The sequence below is a fragment of the Carassius gibelio genome, chromosome A10 (genome assembly GCF_023724105.1).
Source record: "Carassius gibelio isolate Cgi1373 ecotype wild population from Czech Republic chromosome A10, carGib1.2-hapl.c, whole genome shotgun sequence".
Taxonomy (NCBI): Eukaryota; Metazoa; Chordata; class Actinopteri; order Cypriniformes; family Cyprinidae; genus Carassius; species Carassius gibelio.
In genome coordinates, this window is record NC_068380.1 from 4965918 (window position 1) to 4978297 (window position 12380).

The 12380-nt window shown below is 37.7% G+C and overlaps 1 protein-coding gene and 1 long non-coding RNA gene across 2 annotated transcripts; both read right to left on the bottom strand.

Annotated features, from left to right (window-relative positions):
- Positions 1-329: 329 nt before the first annotated feature.
- On the bottom strand, positions 330-8402 carry LOC128020903 (uncharacterized). The gene is made up of 2 exons (XM_052607707.1): positions 6326-8402; positions 330-3404 (listed from the first exon to the last, which is right to left on the bottom strand). The coding sequence occupies exon 1, from the start codon at positions 7190-7192 to the stop codon at positions 6329-6331; it is 864 nt and encodes a 287-aa protein (XP_052463667.1). The 5' UTR covers positions 7193-8402; the 3' UTR covers positions 330-3404; positions 6326-6328.
- A 2715-nt stretch (positions 8403-11117) lies between these two features.
- Positions 11118-12170, bottom strand: LOC128020907 (uncharacterized). Its single transcript, XR_008185436.1, has 2 exons — positions 11751-12170; positions 11118-11456 (listed from the first exon to the last, which is right to left on the bottom strand). It is a non-coding gene; the product is annotated as an uncharacterized LOC128020907 (long non-coding RNA).
- Positions 12171-12380: the final 210 nt, after the last annotated feature.

Genomic DNA, 12380 nt, shown 5'->3' on the forward strand with positions numbered 1-12380 from the left:
TGTCGGTACAATCTTAATGAATTAATGAAAATGAATAGGATTGTTTAAAGCCATGGTTCTCAAAGTGTCAGGCCCCCTCTAGTTGTTGCAGGTGAATCAATAAATTAAACTAATTAATGTTAATACATTTTAATTTAATCTTTGAGTAAGGTTTTTTTTTTGTTAAGTATGTTACAGTTAATGTACAGTACAGTTTTGTAACTTTTGTTACATAATTACATTTAAAATTACATTTTAATTTAAACTTTATTTTCATTTACCTGTACGTAAGCACAGTGTAGCGTTAATGTTCAAACTGTATTTACCATGGTAAAGTGTCTGACAACAATGAATATTCTTATTAGAATAAAACTGCTTTATTTTTGATCTGTAGAGCTGTAGCTGAATAGTTTGGTCTAATACGCTGCTGAAATTTAATGTTGGTCATTAAGGTGGAACTTAATCTTTAATAACAAATATTTTCTGAAGTGGTACTTCGTATAAAAAGTTTGAGAACCAATGGTTTAAAGAAATGGTATAATATGAAATCCTGTTTTTTAAGAACTTTTCAGTAAACTATTCTTCTTTCCCGTTGTAGAGTCATCAAGGATCCAGTTTATTCTTGAAACATTGGTAAGAAATTGTTCATTGTTCATCATATCATAGTTATTGTGAAACATTGTGAACATACCTAAACTCACTGGTTAAATCTTACGTGTCCTCCAGAAGTTTGCGCTCTGCAAGTGAACAACGCCTTGTGGTGCCATCCCAAAGAAGTTCACAATCACTCTCACGGTCCTTCTCCTGGACTGTGGCCAGCTGCTGGAATGACCTCCCAATCTCAATTCGTACAGCCGAGTCTTTACTCATTTTCAAGAAACATCTAAAGACTCATCTTTTTCATCAGAACTTAACCAACTAATACGAGCACTTTTACTTCTTTTCTTGTCTTTCATATTTAAAAAAAAAAGAGTCCTCTTTGGTAGAAATCTCATCTGCATGCCCCACTGTAAAGACGACACAGTCCTGGGGGGTGGGGGGGGGTGTTCCAGTTAGAAATCATCTGGTTGAAGGTTCCCTTCTCGAACTGTGCAACACATTTTCATTGCACAAATGTACACATCTCTTGTAATGAGACACATTACTAAAGCGTGTTTTTGACAGAAACTGTAGTTTTCCACCAAAATAAAAGATCCACTGGTTTCAGTCATAAAGGTACAAGGGTTTGTCTTGCAAGTGCTGCAAAGTATATGCATTTATATGCAAAAACATTTTATAAAAACCCCCCTTAAATATTATTGTATTTGGATTGTTCTACTACATGTTTTTAACAATACATCCATGCATACTCTGCATAAGAAAGTTTGGGAGTTTTATACAGTTTGTTTCCAAAATAAAACTGCTGTTTTACAATTTTGAGCATGTGGTAGTTTTTTTAAGTTGATTGTAAAGCCTTTGCTGCCAGTCATTTGATTTTTAGCCTTGCATGTAGCATACAGTGTTGATTTAAATGGCAACTAGGATCTAGATGAACTACAATTGTGTCTTTATGCACGGTGCAAGTTACAACGGTGAAACAACGTCATGTTATCAACCTTGATTAACTTTTCAAAATCAACACCTCATTCAGCTTTCATCCCAGGTCTGCAGAACGACCCTAATTCACCTGTAATGAAGGTAAGACGGTGAAACAGCGTCGCGATTTCAACGGTGAATCCACGTCGGGGTTTCAACGTTGATCCAATTTGCAAAATCAAAAGGTGATTCAATGTCGGGATTTCAACAGTAGTAGTGATGCATGGTAAACTGAATCTACATGACGCATAGGGCTGGGACAACAATGTGAACGTTTTGCAAACGTTTTTTAGAGAAATAAAAACAGGTCGACAAATCGATGCGCATATTTTGCTTCAACGTATTTTTTGCCAAAAAAAAATTCTGTCAAAGTCCCAATTTTCTGTCAAAGCCCCGGCTGCGCGCGCGCACACTCACAGTCTTCAAACAACACGAGCGCTTCTTGCTCTCTCTCTCCCTTGTGAATATTAACCAAAATCATTAGACACGATGGAAAAAGTGTGGAATGCCAAAGTTTCACGTGGAGCATTCGGAGATTTTTTTTTCTCCATGACAGGCTGCTGGCTCCCACTGTTATTTTTGTTTTATTTTGTATTTTTTTGGAAAAGCACTCTCTGTATTAGCTTAAAGCCCTCAAGTTTACATTGGTTACTGTATTCTTTCAATTGCTCTAAACAAGTATTTTGGGTGACCTTTTTTATTGAATGCTAGACATCAAGTTGTTGTTATTTTCATCTGAAAGAAGAACTTTTTTCAGTAAGCTAGGCCCTATGTGTTCAGTAAGCTTGTTTCAGTAAGCTATGCGTTTTCAAGGCTTCAAGGTTTTATTGAATGCTATCTCTATACAAGTGCAAAGTAATGCATTCTTAGTCAGTCTTTTATTTTGTAATTTTAAGAGCAATAAACATATTGCAAAATTAAGGAATTCATGTTTTTTTTTCATTCAGATATGTAAATCAACGTATAAATTGTTAGTAGTCAATTAATGGGAAGATAATAGAAATCGGTCTGAAAAAATAATCGCTAGATTAATCGTTTAAAAAATAATCGTTTATCCCAGTCCTACGCAGAATGGAAAATGCAGCATGCATGTCCAATATATCTCAATCAATTACAGGCAGAAAAGTGGCTTTCACAAGTTTCTTCCTAGCACTAAAAGTAAAGCTAGATTTGTTTCTGAAATAGAAGCCGAGCTTGACATTAAGTTTCTTATCTAACTCATTATGTAAAGGGAGAACATAGGCTGCTTTCCAACTTTTAGGAATAGAGTTAGAAAGAAGACTCAAATTAAAAATACGAGTTCACATATCACACCTAAACACGCTTGGAAAACATAATTAGAACTAGCTACTAAATTAGTTAAAAAATGCCGATCCATATACAGCTATGATGACTCAAATGATTCGCGAACCCGCTACGAACTCCCGAACTGACTCAAATGATTCGTGAACCCGCTTTGAACTCCCGAACTGACTCAAATGATTCGCGAACCCGCTACGAATTCCCGATTCATTTGATTCATTTCAAGGTAGCAGCCAAATCACAAAAAATGCATACATAACAAACACCAAATTACATTTTCACGATAAAAGAACAAAATATATATATATAAAAAAAAAAATATATATATATATATATATATAAACACAATGAGACTCTTAAGAAAAACAAGAACATGTCTCATCACAACACTCTTTACAGTAGTTTTAAATTCATTTATGGAAATAAGGGTTTCTAACTTTAGCTCTTTTTGAAGATTATTCCACCCCCAAGGTGCTAAATAAGAAAAGGCAGTTTTTCCTGATTCGGTTGTAAGGTGTTCTGGATCAAGAATGGAGCTTGTGTAAATCCTAGTTACCGTGGCAAAACATAGAAACAAATAGAGACATCATTAGCATAGCTGCTGTTCCAACAAAGTAAAATTAATTAGTTTAACCCAAGCTTAAGAATAAAAATGCGCATTTGATCAGATGCAACTACACTCACTATTTAAGATACATTATTCAAATGCTTGACGAAAGAGATGCGTTTTTAATCTAGATTTAAACAGAGAGAGTGTGTCTGAACCCCAAACATTATCAGGAAGCCTATTCCAGAGTTTGGGAGCCAAATGTGAAAAAGCTCTACCTCCTTTAGTGGATTTTGCTATCCTAGGAACTACCACAAGTCCAGCGTTTTGTGACCTTAGGGAGTGTGATGGGTTGTGGCGTGGTAGAAGGCTAGTTAGGTACGCAGGAACTAAACCATTTAGGGCCTTATAGGTAAGTAATGATAATTTGTAACTGATACGGAACTTAATAGGTAGCCAGTGCAGAGACTGTAAAATTGGGGTAATATGATCATATTTTCTTGACCTGGTAATGACTCTAGCTGCTGTGTTTTGGACTACCTTTAGCTTGTTTATTGAAGAAGCAGGACAACCACCTAGAAGTGCATTACAATAGTCCAGTCTAGAGGTCATGAATGCATGAACTTGCTTTTCTGCATCAGAAACAGACAACATGTTTCGTAGCTTGGCAGTGATTCGAAGATGGAAGAATGCAGTTTTTGTAACATTGGAAATATGATTTTCAAAAGACAAGTTGCTGTCTAATATAACACCCAGATTGTTGACTGTATAGGAAGTAACAGTACATCCGTCTAGTTGCAAACTGTAGTCTACTAGATTCTGTGTAGCGTTTTTTTGGTCTAATAGGTAATATCTCTGTCTTATCTGAATTTAATTGGAGAAAATTATTTGTCATCCAATCTTTTACATTTTTAGCCCACTCTGTTAGCTTAGATAATTTAGAAGTTGAATCTGGTCTCGTTGAGATATATAGCTGAGTATCATCAGCATAACAGTGGAAGCTAATTCCGTATTTTCTAATAATACTACCAAGGGGGAACATGTATATTGAAAATAGAAGGGGCCCTAGGACGGATCCTTGTGGCACTCCATATTTTACTGGTGATGAATGAGATGACCCATTTAAGTAATCAAAATGGTAGCGATCGTACAGATAGGATCTAAACCATCTTAGAGCCTGCCCTTGAATACCTGTATAGTTTTATAATCGATCTATGAATATGTCATGATCTATGGTGTCAAACGCAGCACTAAGATCAAGTAAAACTAGCAATGAGATGCAGCCTTGATCTGATGCAAGAAGCAGGTCATTTGTAATTTTGACAAGTGCAGTTTCTGTGCTATGGTGGGGCCTGAAACCTGAAAATCTTCATACAGATTATTTTTGTGCAGGAAGGAGCTCAATTGAGCAGACACAACTTTTTCTAAAATTTTAGACATGAATGGAAGATTTGAAACGGGCCTATAATTTGCCAGTTCACTAGGATCTAGTTTTGGTTTCTTAATAAGAGGCTTGATAACCGCCAGCTTGAATGGTTTTGGGACATGACCTAAAGATAACGACGAGTTAATGATATTGAGAAGCGGTTCTTCGGATACAGGTAACAGCTCTTTCAGTAATTTAGTGGGTACAGGATCTAATAAACATGTTGTTGGTTTAGATACAGTGATAAGTTGATTTAGCTCTTCCTGTCCTATATTTGTAAAGCACTGCAGTTTATCTTTGGGTGCGATGGATGAAACTGAAGTGTTAGACGCTGTAGAATCTACATTCGCTATTGTAATTCTAATGTTATCTATTTTATCAGTGAAGAAATTCATAAAGTCATTACTATTTAACGTTGTGTGTTTCACAGTGTAACAGTGGCGTTAAGTCAGTGCGCGCACGGGCGTGTGGCCGGCCCGTGCAGAAAAAAAATTCACAAGAGAACGAGCTGATTCTGTGTTTTAAAAAGGATCATGACAGAAGAAAACAGGTATGCTATGTGTTATAGTATATTCACAAGGCAAACAAAATCTGCGCCTGGTTCTGCCCAGACGATAACACTGAGACATATAGTTAATATCAGTGATACGCAGCATCCACGAAACAAGTAAATGGTCTGTAACATCATCACTTTGAGGTACGACATCTATAGCAGTAAGATCGATTCCATGCGATATAATTAAATCTAGTGTATGATTAAAACGATGAGTGGAGCCCTGTGAAATTTTGCTGGACTCCAAAAGAGTTTATTAGGTCAGTAAACGCAAGTCCTAATGCATCATTTGTATTATCAACGTGAATATTAAAATCTCCCATGATTAGCGCCTTATCAACTTCAACCAAAAGGTCTGAGAGGAAATCTGCAAATTATTTTAGGAATTCTGTATACGGCCCTGGTGGTCTATACACAGTAGCAGAGCAAGAGATACATTAGATTTCTTTTGCATGTCTGACAGAGTAACATTTAGCAGAAGTATTTCTAATGAGTTAAACCTGTATCCTGTTTTCTGGGTATCATTGAGAATATCACTATATATTGTTGACCAGTCTGACGGGGCTCATGCTTATAACAGTAGTTTGGTGGAGTCGACTCATTTAGACCAAAATAATCATTTGGTTTTAGCCAGGTTTCAGTCAAGCAGAGTAAATCAAAACTATTATCTGTGATCATTTCATTTACAATAACTGTTTTGGGTGTGAGTGATCTTTATCATATTTATGAGCCCAAACTTAAAAAATTGTTTTTGTTCATTTACTTCACATGTTTCTGGTTTAATCACGATAAGATTTTTTCTAGATCCTACATTAAATGTATATTTTGACCTCACTATTCGGGGAACAGACACAGTCTTAATAGTTTTTACAGCGCAAGCTCTTTTATCATTTTAGCGGGTGGAACAAAAGTAATCTTAATAGTTATTTGAGAATTGTCTTACTAGTCACATGGAGCGAAGTGTCCTGGAGATGTTGTCAGAAAGCAGCTCCGCTCCGACTCTGCTGGGGTGTAATCCATCAGCGCGAAACAGTCTAGGACGCTCCCAGAAAAGATTCCAGTTATTAACAAATAGCAGTTTCTGTTTTTCACACCATGACAACAACCATTCATTTAAAGCAAAAAGTCTACTGAACCTTTCGTGTCCTCGTCGATCCGTGGGCAGTGGTCCTGACACAATGATCTTCGCTGCGGGCGTCGTGCTGCGAACCGTCTCGATCAGGCTCCTGAAGTCCCTCTTCAGCGTCTCCGTCTGCCGCAGCGTGGTGTCGTTAACCCCGGCATGAAGCACGAAACCTCTGGGGCTCTCGCCGTCCTTCAGGATCGCGGGTATCTGCGCAGAAACATCGAGAACACGAGCACCAGGCAAACAATGAGTGTGCACTTTACCTTCGGCTAACGTAGCACTTACGTGTCGGACGATGGAGTCTCCGATGATCACGGCGTCGCGTCCTGTCTCGCAGAGGGGAGCGAAGCGGTTCCGGGTGAAGATCTCGAAGGCAGGAGGGGGAGAAGTCGTCACCCGGGGCCCGGCTCGTGTCCTCCGCTGTGGATGCACCCAGGGTCCGTGGTGTCCCGGCGTTGCAGTGAAGGACATCTGGGAAGATCGCGTCCTGGGTGCACCGGGCCTGTGCAGAGAAACACACGGAGTAGACGTGGTGGGACTGTTAGCAGCACGCTGTATACTTACCCCGGACTTGTGAGCGTCAGCCCGGGATGATTGCAGCGCGGCTCTCCGCTCTCTCAGCTGGACCTGCCTCACTTCCAGGTCACGAATCTGCTCCTCCACGGCCTCGAGCTCGAGCTGCATTCTGCTACAGTTTACAAATCCATGGGAACGGATTGCGAAAGTGTGCGCGCAGATTATGAATTCGAGGAAAGATTCAAAAGCCGAGGGTATGGTTTACAAAATCTGAGCGCACGGATTGGAAATTCGAAGGATAGGACATTCGAACCAGAAAGACACAGCTTACATTTGACTAAAAGGTTTTTGTCTTTATGCTCAACTAAAGTGAAATAATGAGCATATTTCCACTCGTGAAACTCGTGTTGCTCTCGCCTTGACTCGCCATGACTGCCGCACATACTTGAATAAACGGAAACACGTCCACAGTGCGTCTTCGTGTTTACAGCGGTAGGCATCCACCAATCCTACAATGCGTCGCTGCTGCAAACAGGTTAGGCTGCACTTCAGTCAAAATTAATTACTTTTCTAAAAAGTAACGGACGATGCACCATACACACAGAACAATGGGTTAAAAATAACCCAACTTGGGTTGTCCTATAACCCAACCCACTGGATCACTACTGCACCAGACCAACAGTAATTTGACCCAGCAAGATGAGTTGATCATTTTTAACCCAACAGATGAGTTAAATATTCTACCCAAAACGTTGGGTCAAATTAATTACAATTCTGGGTTGTTTCAAAATTAACCCATAAACCAGATTAAGTCTAACATTACAGTACAATAGGAAAATAAACTGCAATAGACGACCCATATAAAACTGTGAAACTACAAACCTAGAACCGAATACATGCTAGATTTATGCATATTATGCAATAAACACTTAAACAATACAAAAACAAAGCAATGGAATGTTTGAAAAAAATTATTACATTAATATCAACAATAAAGTAGAAATGATTCAGTTCAAACATTCAGAGCAAAACAACAATTTCGACTGAACTGTGGCTGAACATTCAACAGACCAACAGCAGATCTATAGTGAATACATTCAAATTCCTAATTGCTGCTTTTAAGAGCCATTAGCTCTACTTGCAAGCAAGAATTCTAGTTTGAATAAACTTAACCATTTTAGCCGAAGGCCTGAAACACACTCTGATCATTTCCCAGCGTCAGGATGTAGGGGTATGACTTGCACGCCTTGACCTCATGAAGGACCTCCACCATGTTTATTCCAGGCTAAAGAAGAGAATACAAGAGAGCGAGAGTACGAGTGAGTAAGGACCAAATGTCTACAGTAGAACTGAAATACAGACATTTTGAGGACCTTTTTCCTGGAGAAATGATTGTTTTATGATAAAGTCTAGTTAGCTTTACAATTTAGATAAGATTCAGTGCATTTCTAATTTAAAAAGTTGAACTGTAATAGTCAAAAAAGGTTTGGAATATTGGTTATTTGCAATGAAATGTGGACTAAGTCTTAGAGCATATAGCTCACGTTAAAGAAAACAATAAAAAAAAAAGGATTCAGACCTCAATTGACCTAAAAAATTGATAGATGATCTAACATTAACATGCTGAGAAAATGTGTGCGGCCCATTATCTGACAATCCTCTCTGGCCGATAGGCAGCAGGGTTAGGTGGTCAGATAGGTGGACCGCAGATGCTTCCTAGATTTAGAAGTCAACCACTTTAGAGTCAACCTCATGGAGTCAGGTCCAAATGGGTTAAAATACAAAAGTGTCAACCTTCTGAAAAATGTTAATTTCTGCACTATAACAACATAGCAACAATACTTTGTTGGTGTCTGTTTTAGAACAAATGACTGCATCAGTGTGGTGTGGTACAGAGGTAATCAGCCTGTGGCACTGCTGAGGTGTTCTAGGATGCTTGGATCGTGACCAACGAGTTGTAATCTTGTAGAACAGATAATACGTCACGCTATATTTGATGCCTGTCCCCAAAAGTATGTGTTGCGAGAGAAAGTATATCTCCTATTCTAAGAAAATACGTTTACATTATTATTTGTAATGATCAAAAACCATGTGCAAAGTAAAAACTCTGTAGGACAGGGGTCTTTAAACTAGAAAAAGTTTAGCTCCAACTGGCCTTAACACACCTGGAAGATTAGTGTGTCTAGTAAGAGCTTGATTAGCTGGTTCAAGTGTGTATAATTAGGGTTAAAGCTAACAGGGGCCCTATAGGCAGTTCTGATGGGCCCCCATGCCCCCCACCCATGAAAATATCCAGGTAAAATAAAATATATTTCAGATTCATACTTTTCAAGGGCCCTCTCTTCCTTTGGGGCCTGGTAACGAGTACTGGTTTTATCCCCAGTCCGATCCTGGGAGCTAAACTATAAAGGACACTGGCTCTCTAGAACAGAGTTTGGAGCTGGAAGGTCAAATTATTTTTATGTACTTTATTTTCATTTTATTTACTTTATAATGCTGCTTTTGCTGACATTATGTCTGTGGTCAAAATTGACTGATGCCTTGGCACAGTGCACACACACACATGCAAAGCTCGGGATATGACAAATGCATGCAGCAAGACTATGGGATACGTTTGGCTCTACTGGGCATGCGCACATAAATACAGCGAAATGTTTGTCATACTGTACTAGTGCTTGCATAGACTAGTCTATTATTTAAAGCTTATGCTACAATATGAAACGGATGAATGGAATAAGCACAGCGCGCTCACAGATCAAACAGCAGCGCTGCGCGTCAGTCTCTCAAAAACCAAATCAGTTCTCTCTCAAGAGTAAGCTAATAATCAGCTTCGATACGGATACATTGTCTACTTGTCCTACATGTTTGCATCTTCACCTTTTGCTGGTTTGCGCGGCACACACACATCTGTTTAGTGAAGTTCATTAACATTATAGACTCGCTCAAAGTGTTTTGCGTAATGAAAATGTGCGCATTGAATGGATTCAGTCGTGTTCAAATTATCACTTAATGTTTGTCATGACATCTCTCTGCTTGCATGATAAATATTATTTTAGAAATTAATAATTATTTTAGTTTAACACTACTTTTTCAGTGATAACTACGAAAAAAAAAAAATAAAATAAATATATATATATATATATATATATATATATATATATATATATATATATATATATACAGTCACCAATTAGAAGACTTGGCGAGTCCAATGGCCAAGTCCGAGACAAGTCCAAGTGCAAATGCATATAATAGTTAAATATAGGCAAAGCGAAGAGATTAATTTATAACCAGTCTCGTTTTCATTTCAAGAAACAGTTAAAAACCCATCTTTTTAAGATGTCTGTGTCCTAATTGGTGACACTCGATGTATATTCTATTATACTTCTTGTTGTTTTCTTTTTTAATGTATTTTTTATGCATTTACTTTTGTACTGTACTAGTAGCGCTTTGGGTATAAGAAAAGCGCAATATAAATAAAATGTATTATTATTATTATTATTTTCATTTCAAGTTTTAATTTGGTTATCCATAACAAGTACTTCCAGTGAGTTGGCTAGAACAAATAAATGTAAAGAACCTTACTCCACTCATTTTAGTTGTATTGTTGACTTTTTTCTTCTATAAAAGGCTGTGTCCGTTCAACTAGGCACTATTTTCTGAAAAGAAAAATCAAAAAGAACAAGTCAACAATATAAATGCAATGATTTTTGTTGATTAAACGTAAAAAAACCAAATCAAAATTCAAGACATAGGACTTGAGTTATTAATTTAAACCTTTGACGGTAAGCATTTCATACATCTTTATGTCCTATAATTCAAACTACCACTTTAAAGCACTGCTGAAAAAACTATATTTCATAAGAATTCATGTCTGAAAAGGGCTTGAGCAGGCGGCAAGGAACTCGACAGGAAGTTGAAGTCGGGTGGGGGCTGCCATCTTTTAGCAGAACTTCACTTGCGTTAGCATTCCCATTGACTCCCATTCATTTTGGCGTCACTTTGACAGCGAATAACTTTACATCTAAGGCGTTTAAAGACTCAGCTTGTCCATTATTTATTTCTAAAGATACACGACAATGTATAAAAGGGCTCCATTACCTTCTATGTTACATTATGGCCCCGTATAAACAGTTTTTGTAAAAAATAGGCTAACGATTGCATCATAACCACTCGACTCTCTGTCGCATTACCGTACAGACAGGAGGAGAAGCTCGCAGGCAATTAACTTAATATGGCGAACTGGCGTTACATTTTAAAATACTATACAAAATAATTAATCAGAATACTTACTCCTGCTCACTCACGCCAAAGAACTCCCCGCTCAAGCTCACCGTCTCTGCAAGATTAACGATGGCAGTTTTCACGCACAGCCACTTAGAAGATTTACATCTGTCAGACAGGTTGCTGACGTCATCAAGCTTCGACAGTTCTGCAAAATAAGTGCATCCGATCTTTATACGTATATATATAGCTTAATAAACCAAACACAAATTTGAAGTAAACTCATAATGAACACTATAACTTTGTAACTGGATTCAATTTGAATAGAATTAAACGCGTTTCACAATCACCTCGTGTTACAGCTTTCAAAAATGGCGGACAGTCTGCATATCAACATATTCACAATCAAGATCGCTAATACCCGAAATATCAGCGGTATGAACATATACATTTATGTTACAGATCTCGTGTGCATATTATCAAATTGTTGTAACAATAATACCTTCAAAATACAAGGAAAATTTGACGCGGAAAAACCTGTGTAGCTTCACACCAAAAGCTCTGCAGATGTAAGGGCGCAGGCGCGCACACAGCTCCTCCTTTCAGTTTTCAAAATAAGAGTCTTGGTTTCACACTACTGCAGACTATTCTTAAACTAACCCTGTGATGATTTACTTTCAAGTCTCGCATCTTTACAATTCACATGAATAAATATAAACTTATCTTTCACAAAATCAGATTATCTCACAGTTTTTTTTACATATTTTAATCAGTAAAACACTGCATGTTATGCCTTCACGTCACATTAAAACTCAGCCGGCATTTCAACATTGAAACAAGGTCAGGTACCATGGTTGTATGATTCAGGCTCTCTCTGCAGTGGATTATAGATCAACAGCGCCACCTGCTGTCGACACGCGGCTATTGATAGTGATGCTACAGTCAAAAATCAGTAATAATTCAAACAAATTAAAATATATAAAATAATGGTTTCTATTTTCATTTTCCTTTAAAATATCATTCTGTTATAAAAAAACATATTAAATCATTCTGATCCCAGTGTGTGTGTGTGTGTGTGTGTGTGTGTGTGTGCGTGTGACACTTACACACTAATCCCTACAATAATAGACGT